The sequence below is a fragment of the Cucumis sativus genome, chromosome 3 (assembly GCF_000004075.3).
Source record: "Cucumis sativus cultivar 9930 chromosome 3, Cucumber_9930_V3, whole genome shotgun sequence".
NCBI lineage: Eukaryota > Viridiplantae > Streptophyta > Magnoliopsida > Cucurbitales > Cucurbitaceae > Cucumis > Cucumis sativus.
Window position 1 is genome coordinate 38,949,321 of NC_026657.2, and position 23,007 is coordinate 38,972,327.

General features: G+C 32.7%; 3 protein-coding genes across 4 annotated transcripts; all 3 read right to left on the minus strand.

Moving 5' to 3' along the window:
- Positions 1–7,819: 7,819 nt before the first annotated feature.
- Positions 7,820–12,640, minus strand: LOC101208685 (blue copper protein). 2 transcript variants are annotated; one of them, XM_011654265.2, is made up of 2 exons: positions 12,220–12,640; positions 7,820–8,746 (listed from the first exon to the last, which is right to left on the minus strand). In XM_011654265.2, the coding sequence occupies exons 1-2, from the start codon at positions 12,305–12,307 to the stop codon at positions 8,328–8,330; spliced, it is 507 nt and encodes a 168-aa protein (XP_011652567.1). In that variant the 5' UTR covers positions 12,308–12,640; the 3' UTR covers positions 7,820–8,327. The 2 variants fall into 2 exon arrangements, with proteins under 2 accessions (XP_011652567.1, XP_004136269.1); XM_004136221.3 differs by lacking the exon at positions 12,220–12,640 and adding an exon at positions 9,032–9,510.
- Positions 12,641–14,198: 1,558 nt separating this feature from the next.
- On the minus strand, positions 14,199–16,400 carry LOC101208444 (28 kDa ribonucleoprotein, chloroplastic). Its single transcript, XM_004136220.3, has 4 exons — positions 15,919–16,400; positions 15,714–15,812; positions 14,765–15,049; positions 14,199–14,660 (listed from the first exon to the last, which is right to left on the minus strand). The coding sequence occupies exons 1-4, from the start codon at positions 16,303–16,305 to the stop codon at positions 14,529–14,531; spliced, it is 903 nt and encodes a 300-aa protein (XP_004136268.1). The 5' UTR covers positions 16,306–16,400; the 3' UTR covers positions 14,199–14,528.
- Positions 16,401–16,975: 575 nt separating this feature from the next.
- Positions 16,976–20,402, minus strand: LOC101208200. Its single transcript, XM_011654266.2, has 6 exons — positions 19,921–20,402; positions 19,540–19,812; positions 18,585–18,742; positions 18,248–18,353; positions 18,023–18,148; positions 16,976–17,390 (listed from the first exon to the last, which is right to left on the minus strand). The coding sequence occupies exons 1-6, from the start codon at positions 20,110–20,112 to the stop codon at positions 17,256–17,258; spliced, it is 990 nt and encodes a 329-aa protein (XP_011652568.1). The 5' UTR covers positions 20,113–20,402; the 3' UTR covers positions 16,976–17,255.
- Positions 20,403–23,007: the final 2,605 nt, after the last annotated feature.

Consider the following 23,007-nt stretch of genomic DNA (forward strand, 5'->3'; position numbering starts at 1 on the left):
GTGGTGACCGGTGACTGGTGCTTTCCTTAACCATTATACGTGGAATGTCACATGGAGTGACAATGTTGTAATTATTGGATTCCTGCTTTTCGCTGTGACAACTGTCGTCTTAACCGGCCCACTCGGTGACAACCCAATTACCACTATCAATTGATACCCTCTTCCTCCCTTTTCTTTTTATTTTCTAACAACCACAATCAAGAATGTTTTTGGACCTTTGTCCCTTCAAATATTTTGGACATAATGTATCCGCTTGTGATTTTCTTTGTTACTTCCGGAGAAACAAAGATATTTGTGTTTTAATTGCATTTGATGTAGAGAAAGTTAAGGTGGTAATTATTATAGCGAAAAAGTGATCCTGAGAGAGTTAACATGAAAAATTATGGTTGGGTCGGGTTAGATTGATAGGTTAGTTTTTATTTTTTCATCTCTTTATAATTTTGATAAAATTTTGTATTGTTTTTCAATTTGTGAGATGAACAAATTGTCGTTTGCAATGTTTCATATATGTGTTGTATATTCAAATTTTAAGTTTACAATATCCATTGAAAATGATGTTTAGGTTTATATATTATATACATAATTAGATTAGATTTGGTCAACTTGACCCCTTACTTGCATGATCTGGTTACCCGGTTCAACTTTTTCCTCCTCCAATTTTCTAACTCAATCCAACATAAAATTTAATCTAATCCAATCTTTATGATTTGGTCTGGATAATTCGAGTAGTTCAGTTATCAGGTTTTTTTAACCTTTAAGTAATAAACTTTTTTAATTATTTGTGAGTGTTTTCTTACTCGCCCAATTGAGTGTGATGCTTTGTGGATTTGTAACATTTGGATTTTTTTTCATTTATTGTTTAAAGTGACTCAATTGAGTTCTTTCCTTTTACACAATTTTCAATTGACCACTTTAAGGTCGGTGAATTTATAAATTGGTTATTGGTAAACATGTGTTGGATGATATTTTGAGTGAATTGGCAAAGATTTGGAGAAATAATTGTTAGAAGTGGACGAAAGTGATTATAGATTTAGAAGTGAGTTAAAGACGTGGAATCCTTTGGATGATATAAAAAATAAAACTATTTTTTTTTTAGAATGTCATATCATAAGAAGGTCATTGTCTTTATCAATTACATGAATCCTTTCTTCTCTAAGTTTTTGTCAATCCAACAAGTATTATGTTATCTAGTCTATCATAAACAAACTCTAATTTGTCGTTAAAGGTTTAACTCAATCGATACATGTATGTATCTAAAGACTAAGAGGCTTTGGGTTTAAATCTTCATTTTTCGTACAACTTTCAAACAAAACAAAAAACAAACTATAACATTTAACCATAGTTAAAAATTGGTCTATAATTCAAATCTTTCTACACTCCATTCTCTACGAGATGGTTATGGATTATTAAAAATAAAACCAATACATAGCCTTACTATGGAAACTCTTTATATCCAAATAATAAATATTAAGAATCGAAACATATATTTAACTTTGAATTATGAGTCAAGTAAGATTTCTTCTTCACATATTGGTTCACTACAAGAGAGAAAAAATCCAACTCTAAGATCTAAATTGATCCTTGAATATTATAATAGTTGAAGATTATTTTAGTAGTATTGTGTTATTCAAATTCTCATTCTTTGCTTTTTCTTCCCGAACTCTACTTGGCCTTGTGTACTGGTTGGATCTACTTCATCACTTTTAGTGTTAACACCACTATGGCTTCTAATCCCACCACCTTCCTTAAACAAATATTAAACAATCAAACAAAGTTTGACTATAATATTGGCTTCATTTTGTTCTTAAATTAAATACAATTTTGCTCAAACTATGAGCTTTAATATAATGAAAGATTCATTGTAACTAATTTTATCTTACATCAAAGCCAAGAAGAAGAAAAAAGATTGTTTTATGAAAACAATCAAGATCTACATATTGAGGAAATTCAAGGAATTAATTAACGTAAACCTTGGAATTCATGTTGATTCTAATTTGATAATTTTCATAAGATTAGATTTTGTATGTGAAACAAAATGTAATTGTAATCAATGAATCTGTTTGGATTCATGTTCTTCTTCTTATTATTATTATTCTTTTGTTATAGTGCTCCAAGCACAAGGAGGAAGTGGGACTTTCTCAAGAATATTTTTTGTGCATTAATGGTGGGACAATTTTGTGGGTAAATGATGAAATTATTTGGCCAAGAATCCCACTGTTCCTTCTAACCTCAACATCATATTTGGGAACAATTCTCCTTCTTGGTAACTTCAACTTATTTTAACTGTTTTCAATTTATGATATTACCCCTTAGGTTTAACCATTCATCTCTTTCTACATTTCTTTTTTAAATGCCAGTTTGATCCTTCCACTTGTAAAATTATTTTCACTTTTCTGTATTTTCAAATTTTCAAACTTTCAAATTTAAATTTTGGGGTTTTGGATTTTTTTTTTATAAAAAAGTAATTTTTTTGGATATTAAATATTGAAATTAACTACTTATTTCTTTTGTTTTAGTCGCATGTGTTTGGATTGCATTTTCAAGTGATTAAATTAAAAAATAATTTATAAAATAATGTGATTTAGGATAAACACCTAAAATCAAGTTTTAGAAAAATAAAATGTGTAGTTTTAATGTTTAATTTTCTTAATTTATATGAAACAATCAGACCAACACTTTTAACTATCCTCACCCACCAACCTTCTATAATCAGTTCTGTCAACTGTCGTTGTCCAACTTTCTTTCACCGTTTTTTTTTGTGGTCGTTGCCTATCAATCTTGTTGGTCATTTTTCTCTGATCGTTGTTGGTTTATTTTTACCAATTGTTTTATGGTAACCGTTCGTTTTTCTGTGACTGTTATCAGCCAACTGCTAACAAACTTTTTTTTTTGTGTGTGATTATCATCGTTTAACTTCCAATGACCACTGTTGCCAACATGTGAATATCATTTTACAACGATTGTTTCTGACCACCTAAAACCATCATCCTCGATGATTGTTGTCTAACTTATATCCAAATCTCCACTGACAAATTATATATATATATATATATAATCTTTTGCTCTATTAGGTACAAATCAAACAAGTTTTCACCTAAAAACACTATTGAAAAAAGAACATACATGTGTTTTTCTTTGGAGAAGTTTTTTAAAAAATTATTTAAATAAAAATGTGTTTTCTAGAAAATATTTTTTTCTAAAGTAATTCCAATCATATCCAATTTTGTAAAATATATATATATATATATATAACATGCATAGTGTAATTTCATTTAAAATATAAATGTAAACTCCCATTCGATAATTGGGCAAAAATCTAATCTAATATTATAATATAATTTGTTTATTTATTCACAAATAATGTAACAAAAAAGAAGTAAATATTAAAAAAGAATATTGAAAAGGGAAGTTTGATTTAAAAATAGAAAAAATTACAGAAAAGAAATACGAATACCAAAACGTGTAGTTGCAACAGACAAATTTTCTTTTAATTTTCTTTCTTCTCAGTACACCAAAAGACATTCATTCATTCATTCATTCTTTGACACTCTAATAAAACAAACTCAATCAATTTTGTCCTAATTTACATCTTTGGATCTAACCTTATCTTAACATTAATATTAATAAATCTCCCCCAAAATAACACATTGTTTATATATATATATATATCAACTTTGTTTTATTATATTTTTATTTTATGATATCTTACTCTTTCAATTCAAAATCTTTCTTTAACCACTTCTTCATTTTTGTTCCCTTTTCACCAATTCTCTCTTCTGACACTTTGAAACATAACCTTCAATTAAAGAAAAGAAAAACATAGAATCAACTTTTAAATAACTATACTTTTCCTCTTAAAGTAATCATTTATTAGATTCAATTTTATATCATTTTATTTTAAATTTGTAACAATCTAACCTATAATATAAATAAAATTTATCAAAATTTGTTGCCGACATCTAGACATGGTGTTTTATGAAGTTATTCTAAATAGTCTATTGATTTGTTTATGCAAACAAATTCAGTGAATTGTCACATTCAATTCTATAATAATAACTAAATCATTACAAATTTAAAATACAAAGACTAAATTGCTATATAATAAAGTTTAAGAATCAAATGGTTACCTACTAAAATCAAATAATAAAGAAATATTTTATTGTATATACATTTAAACTGTTTTTCTCATATTAAAATTTATATTTAAATTTAGAGAATTATCTATATTTATTTTAATCTATAAATAAAATATCCTAAAAAGACTTTGGTGTTTAGTATTAATATATATCATATCTATCTAAACTTTTGATTAAAGTCATAGTACATTCTCTCATTATATTTCAAAATTTTTTAAATAAGTTTGAAAATGGTTGAGGCTATGCATATTTGGTTTATATTTTCAAAATGTATCAGATTTATAGACTTCAACCTTTATGCTTTATGTCACATAGAATATTATTTTTAACTTCCTTAGTTTAACGTTATATTATATATACAAACATATGTATATATATATATATGAAACTACTCAAAAGTCATATGGTTGGATCATCATACCAATATTAAATTAACAATGTTTGCTATTTTTGCAAAAGTCGTTAATTCAATTAGTTTTTTAAAGTATAACGATGAAACATATACCTAAATCTCAAGGTTAAAGAACAATAAAATTCATAATTTACCCATCAATATAAGCATAGGTTAATAGGTCAATGACTATGTTTTTTCCCAGTTTAATGCTTGGATGAAACCAAGTTGTGTCTAAATTGAGAAGAGTTGTGACAATTGACATTTACTCACATAGGTTTAAAGGAATTTCACACTCTTTTTTTTTTGTCGAAATTAGTGGCAACTAAGCAAAAAATTAATCATATAGAAAATGAAATCAAAGTCTTGTATTAGCTGAATAATAAAAATATGGATGATCATGAATATGTAAGACATGCGTAATAGTTATCTCCAATGTCACGAGCTTATTGGTGAAACTAAAAGAGAAACACACGAAAGTTTATACTCGAAATAAACAATATATCATACTATAGATTATTAGATATGTAGAGTTTCGCTATCCCAACAAGTAGTATTAGAGTCACACTCTTAACTTATTCATGTCGATACAATCTAGACAAGAGAATTTGACCACAGATAAGAGGTAAACGAATAGATGACTATTTGAGAGAAAGCTGAATAGTCGATTGTTTAAGGATATAGTTGTTGTATGAAAGTTTTTGCAATAAGTAAGCAATATTATATCAGTATGAAACCAAATACATATTTGAATAATATACACTCATTTATCAAATAACTTGATTGTTTTGCTTTTTACCTTTACTAAGTAATTCAGTTCTATTTTTTCTTATCTATTTTTCACCATCATCAAATAACTCAATTTACAAACTTTATCAACTTGGTCATATTAACTTCATACTTATAGTTAAGCAATCTCTATTATTTTTCAAAGAAAAACAAAAACAAATTCGGCAAATAATCGGTTGCCGTTAAGTTAAGAAGTTAAAGTTTATGAGCTGAGGGTGAAACCTTTTGACAGCTCTTAACACCGTCAAACTAACTTTGACCAATGCGACGACTAACTCATTCTCTCTTCTTCCCTCCATAATTCACACGCGCCCACGCGTGTGTTCATTTATATATATACACACACACACACATTATATATAGGTATAAGCCATTGCAGAACCCTTCTCTTCTCTCATCTTCAACCTCTTCACCTCAAACTTCTCTCTTTTCTCTTCTCTTCCCATTCTTCTTCACCACCATGGCTTCCTCCTCTGCCTTCGTCTTCGTCGTTCTCTTAGCTTTAATAGCCGCCTCTCTTGGCCAAGCTCCGGGCGCCGCACCGGCCTCTTCTCCAACCAAATCGTCCCCAGCCTCCTCTCCTAAATCTGCACCTCCACCAACAGTGGCGACTCCTCCATCATCTTCACCCCTTGCTCCGTCCGGCGTTGCTCCCGCTCCTTTCACCGCAACTTCACCACCAGCTATGGCTCCGGCTTCTTCTCCACCAGCTCCACCTACTGCTCCTTCCGACTCACCAATGATCACTCCAGTTCCATCTTCTTCCATCTCAAACCCTCCTGCACTGGCTCCGTCGCCAACATCCACTCCTGGAAGTGGCGCTTTCGTGAACAGAATCGCCGTCTCTGGATCTATCATAGCTGCTGTAATTTCCTCCGCTCTACTTCTTTAAATGCAATCAGTCTATCTTCACTTTCCTCTGGAGACGCAGATCTTAGGGTTTCATTGTCGGCATTAGTCGTTGCTGTAGTTTTCTTAGTATATTTTTTATTTTACTCTTATTTTTGGTGTACTTAGGGAACCGAGAGGATTAGACGGTGGCCGCTTGATGATTATTGTTATTTATTTGAATTTCTTTCTTTAATTACTGTTCTTTAGTCGATTTGTACTTCATTCTCATTGTTACTATCATTACTAATTAGATCTTATATTATCTCTTAATCTGCCGGATCTATCTCTATGTTCACATTTTCCTCTTCCGGCCGAGTTCCCGCGAATCGGAGAGACGATAGCGGCGGCGAAACTGGCAAAGGTACAAAACTGAACTAACCTTGATAAATGAAAAAAAAAAAAAAAAAAGCTTTAATGGAAGGTAACAATAATGGAGTCGTATACAGCTGGAGAGTGTAGCTTTTTCCTTTCCCCCTAAATAAAAATGAATTGGGGTTTCCTTTCTCATGAAAAAAAGAAGAACAAAACGACAAGCAAAGGGATTTGTAGGGTTGTCGCTTTGTGTGCCCCTACGCTTTCCCCATGTGCACTTCAACAGTACTTCGTCTTTTTCAAAAAATCATAGACAGCTTCCTCTTTGGGCCCCCACTGTTTTTGGGCCTTTCTTGGGCCCATTTCATTTCTTCATTCATCCGATTACATTTCCTCATTTTCTTTTTTGCTTTTTTAACGTTTCAATTTTATTTCTCCATTTTTAGTCCTTCAATATTCCTTTAGTTCAATCCATAGAAGAAATTTGAGGATTCATGTCAAGATTTGTATGATATTAACGTAGAGACCCCAAATTATCACATTTTACAATGGGATTCATTTTTTAATCAGAAAGAAGATTACTTTTGTATTCCCCAAAACATAGCTAAAAAGTACGAAAAAGTTTATGGTATTTCAATATAAAAAAAGAAAAGAAAAAACTTCATTAAATTCTGCTTTGTTATATAAATAATACTTTAGTGTTAATGGATAGGACTATACTATCCTACTTATAGTTAATATTTTTCCATGTTGACGTCTTTAAATTATAATTTATCACATCTTTGAACTTGACCTCAATCAAATTATATTTACTTTTTAGTATAAATGTTTCCTAAAACTTGAACCATAGGTTTTAGATTTTCTTTACAATTTGATACCTAATAGTGTAAAAGTTTCAATTATGTAATAAATTGTTTCTCAATTCTGGTCTTATTCCCAACAATGAATTTTACTTACAAAATTGTGATATTATGCCACACCATTAATTGATCCAACTCTATCAATGCTAAAATAACGTGTTACTCTTTCTTTTTTCCTTTTATTAACTTTGGCTAAGATTTTTGGACACTTAAAAGAGAAACACTCTCAAGGGTGCAGAGGGAACAAGTATGAGATTTTCTATTTTTGCATGTATGGAAATTATGGTTTGTTTTCAATAACTTTTTATTAGAAAAATATAAAATATTTTGTAATGAAAACATAACTTTTTTTTGTGTGCAGAGATATAATTAAAATATTTAATCTCATAATTTCTAAAAACTAGAATCTAGTATTACACTATTATGTTATAGTATATATATTACAACATGAACCATCTTAGAAGTAAATTGGATATAAATCTAGTATTACACTGTTAAATAGCATAAAGTTGAGAAAGTTTGACCCTACTTAGAACTATAACTATACTCGTGATCTCCTAGTATATCGAGAAGGAGAAAAGGAGAGCGAGAATGAAGAGGTCATGTAATTTTCATCTCTGTCTTCTTTGCTTCCTCCCCCAATCTTCCTCTAGTGGAGGAATAGGATTGTTTATTGGGGCTAAGTTTTGAGAGTAAATAGTAAGCAAAGCTAAAAGGAAATTATTAAAATGTTTTTAAAAAGGAAAAATTAAATTAAAAATTCTAACAATAATGTGAAAAATAGACCACCTTATACCAAAACGAAAATGAGAAGAAAAAAGCAATGCCTCTATCCCGGCCATATTCAAACCAATGCCCAACGCCCAACGCCCAACTAAAAACATAGAACATCTCAAATCTCAGCGCCACATAATATATGTATATATATATATATGTAAACTCAATTTCTCAATAATAACCCACAGCCAACGCCGACGAACCTACCAAAATGGCCAGAACGGCCATGTAGAAGTTGGGGAAAGGAGACGATGACCCTGAATTTGACGAACCGGATGGAAGTTTTGTTGTGGGAGTCGTCGTCCCGGTAGCCGAAGGGGTGTCAGTTGCAGGCGACGTTGGAGTGGTAGAACTGCCGCCCCCTGGAGATGGAGTAGTAGACGGTCCACCGGCAGCGACTGTGACGGAGAGTTTCATGCCGCCATCGCAATGCCCCATGGAACTGCAAATGAAGTAGTGAGTTCCTGGGGTTTTTAAGGTGATGGTGGTGGAGCCTGAACTGTCGGAAGTTATGGAATTTCCGGCTGCGCATGCTTTGTAGTCATTCGGATCAACTTCATCTACTGTGTGGCCTCCTGCATAGTTGAACGCTGCCACGAAACAGAAGAAAATATAAGCTAATACAGATGCTCCAAATTAAAGGTGTTCTAGGAGAAATGAAAGAACGAATATAAGCGAACATGAATGCATGAAAGATGTTCGACGTTATTCCTATATGGAGTAAAAGATGAATATGAGCAAATACGAATGCTCGATAGGTGTTCGACGTAAATCCCATGAGAGAAAAAGAAAGATGAATATGAACAAATGAGGATGCACGAAAGCTGTTCTACATTATTCCCATGGGAGAAAAAGTCAAAGAAACAATAGCAAACCAAGTTTGTCGCCGACGCCAAAGGTCTTCCCTGAAGCCCATGTGACATAATCAACACCAAGAGCCCAACCGGCAGTGTCTCCAACGGTATAAACAGTGGCCAAGTTCGGCTGCACCATGCAGATCCCAAGTACCAGGAGGCAAAGAAGTCCGCCATGGAAGCTCGCCATTTGAAGGTAATTAAATTAACTAGTGATGTGTTTTTGAGTAGATGTTTCTAGAGATAGATTTCAGGATGGAAACAAGAGGATTGAAGGTTTTGCATATATATAATGGGGGAAGAAGGTGGAGTTGTTAGAAGAGTCAGTGAAGTTTGGTGTTAATGCAAATAATTTTGGTAGTGTGGGGGATAACTTAATCCATACTTTTTACCTAATACGTTTGGCAAGTACTTTTCACTAGGATTAATGGTAATTTTGGGAATTTAGTTCATTTCAATGAAGAAAGTTTCAATTTTTTCTAGTTTCCTAAGCTTCTAATAGGTTCAAAGATTATCAAACTCATCCTTTCTTTACGTTCTAAAAGCCATTTAATTATACTTACATCAAGATTCTAGATTTAGCTTACCATGTCTTCAAGAAACCATTTCTTCTGTTAAGCCGTTGGATGATTAAAAAAAAAGTAAGTTATCTACTTAGCCAAACATGTATTTTGGACCAAATTTCTTGACATGAGTTTATCCTTCCTTTTTTTTTTAAGGGAAATTCATTCGGAAGCTAACCGCCTCACTAACAAAGGAAGAGGAAAACCAATCTTGCACAACCAAAGATCGAAGGAGGAATAGGCGTCCCTCTAATTACGATATACTAAGACAAGTCGAACTAGTCGATGATCCAAACCATTCGCTAGTGCAAACACCACAAAAGCAACAACTTAGATAAGTCCAGATTCTTATGAGCCATGGCACTAACAAGATTACTACAGTAAAAAACATGAGTCAATGTTAGGTTGTGTGCAAATGAAGAAATGCATGTGAAGCTGGCTTGATTTAGCTTGTCTAGACAATGATAGTTTTGCTGCCATTTCTTTGGGATCATTGTTGTGGTTGTTGTGGTAGAAAGTCATTGGGATTATAATAACTTAAGAAAGTGATATTGAAAAGATGCAATGAGTTTTTAACACCATAATTTAAAGTTGATATAATTATCCTTTGGAGGTGGCATGATGTATGATGAATGCTTCATGTCTACTAAATCTATTAAACTATATGTCAATGAAGAATTAGCTGTCGCAAATTGGAGGAAATTAAAATGAGTAAATTAACAACCAAATTTCTTTCTATTTTAAATTTTATTTGTCAAATCTTGTTTGAGATATTTGTCACCATCCCAACCAACTTGGAAACCTTGCCGCTTAATTTTTTTTTTTTCTAATTGTTTGATAAAACTTCATAAATAGTTTTTATGGTTTAACGTACAAATCAAGTGGTCACCATGGATTGAACTCTTGATTTCTTAGTCTCTGGTGAGACTAAATAGCTTTTTCAGATTTTAAAAATCAAATTTGCAATTTAGAATTTTTTTTATATGGAGATACAAATGAAAACTTGATCGAAAATTCAAAACTAGTTCAAAACTAACTAAACTCTGACATTCAAACTTTTACAAATTAGACACATTGGTAAACTTTAAACTTTAGTACATGAATAGAAATGAATAGAAATGTAGTTTTAGCACATGAATAGAAATGAATAGAAATGTAGTTGGTTATGATATAACACTCCACCAAACGAATTAAGAGTCAAAAAAGTAAAAAGTACTAAAGGAAGACGAACTGCTAGCATTATTATTGTCTAAAATGAACAAATTGGTGGTGGTTTGGCTCAACCATCCCTAATTTGTGCATTGCCATTAACATTGCTCCACGTGAGTTGGGGCTTTATGGGGACCCTCTTGGCATCAACCCAACCACCTCACTCTTATTCACAATCCTAGTGAATTGGAAACCCTAACAAAACTACCCAATGCTAGATTTGCACTACGTGGATGGTAAGATAAGCCAATGGTATCAATTTTCTTAATTGCTCTTAGGCTCCCAATCGAAATGGGCTAAAATCGAAAGGAAAACAAAAGGGACAGTTGTAAATATAAGAATCAAGCACAAAGTATTGTCAAATATAGCACAATACAAACAAAAATGAATCTTACAAATGAGAGACCATGTTACTAATAGAAGTTCATTAGGTTAGAGTCTTATGATCAATAGACTTTGAATATTCACGATTTTTTTTTAAATGTTACTAAACACTTAATTATTATCCTAAAAATGTTACTCACTACATTTCAATGGTGTTTATTTAGGTGCTTGAGCCCCTAACTTATCTAGAGTTAAATAAATGTTCGAATATCTCATTATAATAGTTGGGGTTCTCAATTATTATAATTTACACTTACCTATAGTAAAATTATTTAAGAATTCTCACAATTGTTTACTATTTTGTAATTATTCTCTCCTTATTTGTAATCTAGACTAAAATAGTTTGCATCTCAAACACAAACTATCATAACTCATAGACTACAAAAACCAACTCAACATCTAATCAAACCCACCAAAATTTTGACAAGAATGATACTTAATTAGCATGCAATCTACCTTTGGTACCACAATTTGGGTATGCGAAAATTTGAAACATAGACTTCACGATTATGAGTACACTTAAATGCTAGTTGAACTAAGCTCTCGTTGGCCACAGCAAATCTTTCTTCTCTCTTTTATTCACGGAGAAATCATGACAAGAATGTTCTAAACTGGGTATTGAACTAAATGAAAAAACATCTATTCAGAGAACAATCAACTTTTGTTAACTCAAGATGATGAACCCTACCATAAGATAACTACAATTTGAAGAGCCCAAACAGTGGAGTAGGAAGATTCTGGCAGTGGTTTGCCAACCAATGTATTAGCTCAGTCCCAAAACAGAGCTAATCTCACACAATCAAATACAACATCATTAGCACACAATAGACAACTTAAACATGAAAAGGAAAACAACAATTCTAAGCAAGAATGAATAATATAAAGGTTTCAAGATGCACTCACACAAAATGCAGCCTTACCTCATGCCACCTTGAAAGGTTAAAAAATGAGAGTAGAGAATAGGAAGACAACATATTAATATAAAAAAAAATTATGACGCTCAAAAGAAGAAGGTCAAACTTATCAGTAATCATCGGATGAACAAGAACAAACCATCAATACTGCATTTGAGGAAAATATCTGGCATCTTCACTTTTCTCCATGCATCTTGACATTGAGGGATAACCAAGCCAGCATTCATGAAAAATGAATCAACAAATGTCCCTTCAAATGCATTAGCTCAAAAGCAGTTGATCACTTTTAATCACTGGAACCAACTATCTAAACAATTAAAGTGCAGACTGTTCTTGAATGTTCTCAATTCAGCACAACCCTGTGATTATGCAATGTAGTACACATGAATGAGAATACACAAAGGAATTGTGCCCCCCTACACCACCACGCACACCAATTTTAAAGAAAAAAACTAGATTGTCCTTTAATGTTCTCAATCATGAAATATAGTACACATGACTATGAATGCAAGTACAATACTGGGACCATGCAATATAGTACACATGAATAAAAATGCATATTGGAATTGCTATCTCCCACCTACCTATTTACATAAAGCAAATACGTAAAGAGCAAATTGCACCAATTGTCCTTCAAAGTTCTTGAATCAAACACAATATTGAGGCATATGCAATAGAGTAAGTCCCCTTGCCTTGAACCTAAACCTTCTTGAGGAAAAAGTATTCAAAGACAAAAAAGAAAACAGGCCATGATTATAAGATGCCAATTCAAGTGCACATGCCAGTTCTTCCATTGCTCCCTCCAAGCAGAAAAAAGGAGGAAGAGAGAGAGTTTGTCCATCTCAAGTTTTCAGACAGGTGGCAAACATGTCTTCATTACTCATTCTCCTCCCTTCCTAGCTCTTTCATAGAGTATAGTCATTAGATTATGCTAAAAGACTAGCAGAACAGGGGTAAACTAATGGTCCAGAATTCTAAATTTGCCACAACTTGGAGAAAAGCTACGTCGACATTTGGGAGATAACCCCGTCAACCTTTGATCATATATACACTGCGAGATTTAACTAGTTTACTCATTTAATATTTTAGCTAAGATTCATGGTGTCACAATCAAAATTAGGCAGAATCAAACATGTGAATTAGCTAGCTTTTTATGATCTCCATGATTTAGAAAAAAAGGGGGAAAAAAATGCATTAGGCTTCAGGATTCATTAGCTAATTTAGTTGATGATAAAGCTAGCAAGGGAGTTGCTCCATTTCAAGAAAAAAGAATAAGCTGATGAATTGCAACAAAAGATTGAGGTTCATAGAAAATTAAACAAAAAACAATACAACATATTTCCCACCAGCCTTCAAAACACTATTTTTTTTTAATAGAATCAACAGCTTTCTTTGAGAAGTCTCCGCTTCCAAAAAAAACAGCTTTCATTCAGTAAAAAAAGAAAAGGAAAGAATACATGCATGGAAGGGAATCCAACTAAGTGAATAATTATTAAAAAAAGCTTTGAACTGAAGCCCAAATGACACATGAAGCCTTACTAAGTAAACCTTCCAAAGCACGTTATTCAAACAAATACCTTAATAACCGTATGCCAGTATCTATGATCCTGACAAGGTGAAGATGCGTCTTACCTCATTATGGGGTAACTGTTTGTTAACCATTCATCATTTTTCTTTTTGAATAGGAGATTAAATCTTCAAAATGAAGCAAAGGGTATCACAATAGCTAAATTGAATCGTTGGGTTCCAGTCAAATGAATGATTTCAGTGATCAAGAGCATATATAAATATGTAAGTTCAATGTAAAAACTAACGTATGCATGAAAATCTGAGTTTAGGACACAGCACAATAAGCAATTTATATAACTTCATACGTGTGCGATCTATGCCTTCAGAAAAAGAAATGAAAAGTATGATTAGAGAGAAGGTAGCCCAAACCCCCAACATATTTGGCCAGTCCATGAAAATTTGCTTCTTTGGCTTTATAGCTTTTAGAATGATCCTATCCTGGTGGAACTATGAAACCTAGTACATTCGTATTTATTCATCAGTTAGATACTGAACCCAATGACACTAACATGCACCGATCGAGCACCATTAAGATTGAGCATAGCAAAAGAGGGAAAAAAGATAAATAAATATCTTAAATCACTTAGGGGAGCTAGAGTCAAATTAATAGAGAAAAGGATACAAAAATGATCTGATATACACTCGTTAATCCATATGGGTATTTTTCAGTGATGTGCCCACTCTGTTGGGTATCCAACTTTGAATCCTTTAAACATTAGATGTTGGACATTTATAGGTAAAAGAAAAAGAAAAGTGGCGCGCTCCTTAATGGAATAACTAGATATCATTACCTCCAAACAAAAAGAAAGAAGAAGAAAAAGAAAGAAAGAAAGGTTGATAGCAAACTCCTTAGTTCTTCCAGTGAGAAGCTTAAGTATTTTAAACTTCAGCAGCGGCATTGGCTAGCTCCACACCATCCGTAGATGCATCTTCAGATTGGGGTTTCTCTTCTGAAGGAAGTTTCACAAACTGCTTACTACGTGCAACACGTAGTGATCTTCCCATAAAAGTCTGCACTTCATCAGATGAAGCCCCATAAAAATGGTGATATTTACATTTGAATGGTTCTATGGCTATTCATTTAATAAAGGGGGTTGTAACAATATTGAAATTACCTTCCCTTGGAACTCGGAAATAGCTGCTTCAGCATCCTTCTTGGTTTTGAAGGCAACAAAACCATATCCAGAAGACCTTCTCGGATTCTCATTAAAAATAATTTGTGCAGAAACTACATTACCACTCCCTGAATCGAAGAACTCTTTGAGGTCCTTTGCTCTTGCATCAAATGGTAAATTTGCCACAAACAAATTAAACGTAACGGGTTTTGGTTTCACAGGAGGGGAGGGTTTCTCTTTTTTGAGCTTAGCATAATTGAGCCTCAGAGTCCGACCCTCAAATTCCTGCATTTATGTTAACCATTTCATTAAATAAAGTCAACAAGAGTTCAAAATAACAAATGGGAATTACTTAGAGACAGGAACAATTGCAATAAATGGGAGTGAGAGGCAAATGAATCAGAAGATTCATGTTTAATACGGGAAGGGATCATCTAAGTTCTGAAATGAATGGAAAGACCATATACTTTGCTTTAACCAAAATTGAAATGCAGCTGCAACACACACAAGCAGGATGCAAGCTTAGTTTTATTTTCCGAGAATTTATCCACTTTTTTTTTTTTTTTTTTGCCTAGTCCTTCTTCCGATAATCCATTCAAGCTCTAATAAAAAAGATATATCTTGGTTACATTTCATCTCTTCAACAAGTTTTGTAATAAGCATAACGACCCGATTGTTCCGATTGAAGGAAGAGTCTATGATATCTTCTCAGGAAATTTCCAAACGAACAATTTCATCAAAATCGTTCAATTGCTTATTTTACTATGTTCGACTCTATTTATGGATCACGTGGAAGCAAATCAAACTAGAGTCAAACGCGATTAATTTCTATCGAGAGAGTTCTTTCATAATGGAGGGTAAACATTGTTTTAATTCTCAGTGACGAAATTGGACACAGTAAAAAAAAATTGAAAATCATTCTAATTAAGAAAAACATCATCCTGCTTACATACGATTCGAGATTGTTAAGCGCAGCAAGGGCCTCCTCCGGTGACCCCATAGTGACAAACGCCAAGCCTCTGTTTCTAATCTTGTTATACATTGAAAGCTGACAGAAAGACACCGATCATCAATTTACAATAAACCAAAAAACCGTCAAACAGAAATTTGAAAGAGAAAATGTTCTAACACTAAAACAAACTAATGTTGCATACCTCCACATCCAGGACCGTACCATATTTCTCAAACAGAGAACGAATATCCTCAGGAGTAGAATCCCAAGGCACATTCTGAGCAAGCAATCTAGTTTGAGAAAATTCTTCAGTATCAGAAGGCGAGGAAACTGCTTCGTCTTGGGATGTTGAGGCGAACTGGAAAACAAACGTGCTGGTTCTCTTAGCTCTAATTGAAATCAAAGGACTGTGGCTGATGGAAGTTGAAAGAAGAGATGGAGAAGAGCGGGAGATAGAGAGATTGAAGTCCCCATTGATGGGATAAGATGGATTTTGCGAACATGAGAGAGGTGCGAGAAAAATCTGGTGGTGGTGTTTAGAGCGCAAGATTGAGGAAGAGGAAGAACAAGGAAGACGAACCGAAGCCATTGCCGGAGCTCACTGCACTCTGTTCACTCTCTTCTAGTTTGAAAGCAACATAGAGCTACACAAACACGCCATGGATTTGGATAAGGAAGCTTAGAAATTGGAAGAGATTGAAACGTCGACGTTTTAGGTTTATAGATATTATTTTACCTATTCGAAATAAGCCATAATATTGATATTAATTTAGATATTTTGATAAAAGAAATATTAATTCGAATTCGAAATAAGGCGTAAGTAATTTGTCAATTTTTTTTTTCTATTTTCAGAAAAACACTTATAATTTATATAGCAATTAAGGACTATTCTTCAACTTTTTTTTGGAGTGAAGACATTTCCAACATTCTCAACATGTGTCAAAAGGAAGTTCTAAGAAGAGAAATATGAGAAATAAATAATTAGGAGTGTTCATTGGTTGGGTTTCGATTTTTTACTAAAACCGTCATTCAATATTAAAATGTAAAACGTAAAACTATTGAAAAACTTACTGAAATAAATAATCTGAGTTTAGAAAATATTTTCTCATATTTTTTTTTAAATTAATGAATGAATTATTAAAAGTTTAATGGTAAAATACCTTTCTAGTTAATATGACTTTTGACTTTATACGTTTCAAAATTTGGATACTACTACGGATAGAAAGTAATAGAGATAACAAGTCGAAGACTCGAGTACATTGACAAATGGCACGAAGGTAAGTTCTTTGATAACATTTGACAAATGGCACGAAGGTAAGTTCTTTGATAACATTGAGCAACATAGAAAACACAGAGGTGAAAGAGAGGCTCTTCCATTTAGAAAAGCTCAGCCATCATAGTTCTTACTAGTAAAACATATGTTAAAGTTTCTATATTCAAATTCTACTATGTTAGTTCAGTCATGCTTTTTTCAACTTTGGCAACAAAATGCCACAAGGAAAAAAATGGAGGGGATGACCTATGATTCTTGAGTTTCAACTACTTCTTTTGCATCCTCGAGTCTGGAGAGTTATGTTGCAAAGGCGAAAGAGGTTGACGTGAATCAACTTCATTAAGAATGATCTTCCCTTCAATCGGACTAGTGATTCTCGGGCATGATTTTCGCTTATTTGACTGCAAAGAGGTCGAAGATGATAGTCACGTTTCAAATAAAAACCTTTGACAAAAATTAAAAGTCCATCCTATTAGTTTAACCAAGTTTCCAAGTTTTCATAAATGTGTACATGTATGTGCCATATGCGCATATACACATGAATATATATATCTTTTTTTAAAAAAAATGAAAACTATATTTCATTTCAACAATTTTGAACTAGACGTAAGCTTGATCCTGATTTTTTTATGTGAGAAGACATCTCGACTAATATCACAGGATAAGAAGGTAAGTTGCCACTATAGATTGAACTTATTCTCTAAACTCTTTAGTGTACTCATAGCCTTCATTGGCCATTGGACCAACCCACGATGATTAAGTTTGTCGAACGTCTTCGAAAACAGATTTGAAAGGAAGGGGAAATCATTTGGTTGGATTCCTTGATACCCAAATGTTTGTAGGGTCGGGGTTGTTGCGTGAGATTAGTTAAGGTACACATAAGCTGACCCGTATTAAAATAAATAAAATAGGGAAAAATCTCAAGAAAATATAATGCTTTTTAAAAATAGTAAACAAATGGTCCTGAGGCTGTACACAAGTTGAGCTTCCACAAGACAGCAGAAAAGTAGACAAGACTATAAATGAGTCTCACCTTGGCGGCAGATCCACTGTTGGACTGCCTATCACCTGAATGTTGTACTTTATCTTCCCGACATCGTTTCAGCAACCTCTTGTTTTCCTCGTCAAGAAGCGTATTCTCTTCATACAACAACTTCACCTACATTACTAGCATAATTACACTACTATTGAGGCACAATAAGGTTTCACAAAGAATAAAGAAGGCAACAGCAGTCCAGAGAAAAGCCCGGATACTCACCTCATCTTCAGCTCGTAGTAGATTTACCTTCAGATGATCACAATCCTTCTCAACGGCCTTCACGTATGCAGCTAGTGATAGAGCCTTTTGTGTTGAAGGCTTTAAGCTAGGAGAAAATTTCAAAATAGAATAACAGAATTAGAACCTAACACATAGAGAACTTTAATATTAAGCTACATTTTTTTCAGTTCCATAACTTTTAGTGGTGTACAACAAATAAACATGTTGATCGCATAACAAACAACAAATAACAAATAACATGTTCCATAACTTTCAGTTCCATAACATTTTGATATAATGAAAATAAAAATTCATAAAAAGAAAAAGAAAGTCTCACCAATTCCATATTTCCATAAGCTTCTGGCTTGAATCTTGATCGCTGCTTGTTTCTAAAAATGCATGAGCAGATGTAGCTCTATCATTAGAGTTGCATGTTGGTAAAACCAACTCAAGTAAGTTATCCTCCAAATCTCTACCATCAGCAGATGAATTAACCTGCATCGTTGCAAAATATGAACATTCATCAATTTAACTTCACAACCAGTTGTCGATTGACTTATGTAATCAACAAAGTAGTTGATTTGTGAAATAACTATGCAGCAATTTCTAAGCTTTAGATAACACCATTTTTATTCAGTTATAGACATTTTGTTTTTTTCAGTACAACAAATAACAAATGTGGTGGGGGAGATTTGAACCTTCATACATGTCAACTACTGTTGAGCTATGCAAATTTTGGCTAGTAAATGACATTTTGTAATTTTTTGTTCATAAAACTGATCCAACATTGAGTTGAAACAATTAGCTAACTGATATTCCACTCATTAACGCACTTAAGTCACAAGATCATTACTGTATGACAATGGCCCTTCAACTACATAACAAACAAATCAGAGAGGAGGGATAAACATTGCAAACGATGCCCCAGGTGCTAAAAAATCTTTAGCATAAAAATGGAAGCCCACCAATTAAGCCTGCAAATGTCCAAAGCCAGACAATCTAGGATTGCAATCTTACACACGCAACTACACCCCACATGCATTGTACACACACAAATTGGAGCTGAACTGCACAGCCCAGGAAAATGGACGTTCACTCGCCTCACTTTAGCTTAATCCGAATTGTCAGTTTGATTCAGCAGATATCATGTCCTCAGTTGCAGTTAACTTTTATTTCCACAACAGAAATTTTGAAGTTCTCACCCATGATCTCAGAAATCCCAATTCATTTTTCCATTTGCGAAAACAAAACTAACAACACACAAGACTTCAGAGCAGAGGAGATGCAATTACCCTTTTAATCTCGTATTCATGTTTAAAGAACTGCAGTTCATCTGATAACCGTCGAACTTCCTCCTCCAATTCATGAACACGATTCTCAGCCTCCCTCGCACGCTGATCCGCTTCATTGCCAAACTCCATCAAAGCATCTCGGTCATGATCATATAAAGAGCACTCTCTCTCCCATTTCTCACATTGACTCGAAAGATAAAAGCACTCCGTAGCCAATTTCCGGTTCTCGTCGACAAATTTCTTCAGAGCTTGAGCGTTCATTGTCGCTTCAGCCTATCAACAAGCAACGAAGTAAAAAAAAAAACATATCATGAAAAATTTAAAAATAAAGAAAAAAAATCAAAGAAAATGAAGAACGAGAAATCAACAACAAATACGAACCCTACTACGCTCAATCAACTGGTCTTTCTCTTTGATTTTAGACTGTAGAACGTCGCAATATTGGCCAAGCCGCCTCTGAGTATCCTGCGAGACACGAAGCTTTAACTCCAGTGTCTCCGCTGAAACAGGGAGACCTACTGCATGATCTATTGTTTCCTTGATGTAATTCTCAACTTCCGGAGGAAGATCCATCACCGAATCCTGTAAACCCTAGCGAGGTTCAAAAATTCCAAATTGCCCAAAACCCTAGAAATCAAAAGACACCGGAAAGCGAATGGAGAAGCCTATGAAACCAGAAAATTCTTGAAAATGAAAAACAATTCGGAAGTGAACCAAGAGAATTCAAACAAAGTTCGCCCAACTCATTTCAAAATCTAGTATAATCGAAATTTGTGGAATCTGAGATGTAGCCGTTATGGCGCCACTTCGAATAAGAGCGTTTCGCGTTCCTGGGCGGGTTCAACAAATACCTCAACCCAATACTTGAGTTATATGGACTTGTGCCCGTGGCCAGCCAATCCGGCCCACACGGCCCAACTTTCTTTTTTATTTTTACTTTTTTTAATGGCAAAAATCACTTAATTTTTTTAAATATAATCAAACGATACATATCTATTAGTATCAAACCGATGATAATAATCTATCAATATCCATTAGAGTCTATCACTTATAGACAATAACAAGTTGTTATGTTTATAAATATTTTAGTTCATTTTGCTACGTTTAAAGACAGGCTTAAATTATATATTGACATGTCGTGGCTACCATCTAATTTTAAGTTTCATTTAATTTAGACAAGGCAGTTTATACAATGGACCAATTGCAACTTGTTATGATATTTCTTAAATTTAACGACAATTTTTTTTATTGTGAAATTGAGACTAATTAAAAATTGATGCTCGTACCAAATTGTATTGAAGATTGAAGTTGGTTGATTCTTATATTGTTATGTGTATTCATCGTGACTATTGGATTAAATAAACTAGTTTAGTATAAATTTATTATAATATTTGAGCTCGATGTACAATTGAACTATTAAAAAAAAAACTAAATATGATGTGATCGGTGGTAAACACGAGTCCTACATTTAATTTTTTAAGGATTGTAATAAGGCAAAACTCAAAACTTTTAAGACCAAATCTCGAAAAGCTGAAGATCTCAAGTTCAAGTTTTAAAGAAATGAAATTTGCATATATACAGACAAAAGCTCTCGAGATATTGAAACAACAGTGAGAGTTGGAGATCAAAACACGTCAACTCTCAATCTTCTGAAGACTAAAACTCTTATGCTCTCAAACTTCAAATACTAAAGCTCTTAGTTTTCGAAGAATTGAAAACTAAAACTACCAGAAGACTCCTAAAGTTGATGGACACTAAATCCCAACTTAAAGACTAAAATCATTTAAAGATACAAGCATTATTCTTCCAATGTTTTAACTCCAAGAACGTTCACTAGTTTTCATTCTTCAATCAAAGAGTGTCTATTTCACATATAGAATTACGTTATCATATATTAAAGATTACATCACAATCACATAAAATCAACATAAACACAAGTTCAACTCTTCAAAAACTTCGGACAAACACAAAAGTAATACTTTTGTTGCCAATAGTATAGTTCAATTTGCTTACAAGTCATTATGACTTCAACTACCAAGCTAAAACACTTAGCCCTAGACATGCCCTTACTATTTTACATAGGACACGAGATTCAACAACACTTCATAACTACTAAGTAAATTTAACAATTTATTAATCATAAATTCAAAGTTTTGAAAATCGTGTTTATAATTAAAAAAAAAAATGAAAGCTTAATATGTTGGCATTAAACGAAACCCACTAATAAGTAACACGAAAATACAAACTATATAATATATTATTTAGCTAGCCATAGTGACACAAATTATAAATCTTTTTGTATGGTCACATGAGGTGGCAGATAAGTAGGGGTGGAATATAAATACTAGATATATTTGGGTCAAAATTTTAAATTATTTAAATTTTAATTTGGGTCAACTCTTATACCCAACACAGAAACTTCCCATTCAGCAATCTTAAGTTTTGAAAGTGAAAGTAAACATTGTTTATAGTTTCAAATGATTGGCATGTCATTGATCATCACAAGTTGTATTATATGTTGTTTTTATATATATATATTCTTATTTACTATATTCAAATGAAAAACAAGATCCATGTAGGTTTGAAATTTAATTTTAGAAAAAAAGTTTCAAGTACAATTGATAATTTTCAGATAAACATCATGTTCTGTACAAAAACATTTAAAAGTGATTTTGTATTATTATATAACTTTTAAATTATTAGAATATAAAGATGATGTTTTATATTTGAAAATTTGGTTAACTAAAAAAAAACCTTTGAATACAACCAAGAATTCACACTTTCATAAATAATGAAATTGTTTGAATTATTTCGGTTATTCATTCAATCAATAGTCCACTCTTCCCTAATTATTTAAAAAAAAAACCTCAATTCATAATGATTTTTAGAAAACTCAAGTTTTCGAAAATAGATTTTAGCAACAATATAAATGATTTTCATCATGCAATGATCGCTTTCAACTAATTTTATAATAACTTAACTTTTTTCTCAAGAATGCAATAATTAACCTCAAAAATTCGTAGAAACCAACTAAGTCGTAGACTTTCTAGGTTTTCTTAAAAGAATATTGTTATAATCTAAATTTACAAACTACCGATACTTAAATTGATTGTGTTCTATGTAATTGTCAACACTAAAATAGCTCTAAATCATCGCTAAATAATTTTAATGGTTAAATTTATAAATGTGTAGATTAATTATCAAAAATAAAAAAGTTTAATTTTATCTTTTAATAGTTTTTTTTCTATATATTGTAAATAGTTTATTTATTTACTTTTGAAAAAACCTCAATTACTTATTCCTACCGTCATGCTTAGTTTGAATCACTACAACCCAAAACTTTATAATATAAATAGGTTTCCTTTCCCAAATATATGTATGTGCATAGAAGTTGATGAGATCCCAGTGGAATGAAAATTTTCTACCAATTAAGTTCTATCGCATCAGATAATAGTAGTTTATCGCAAT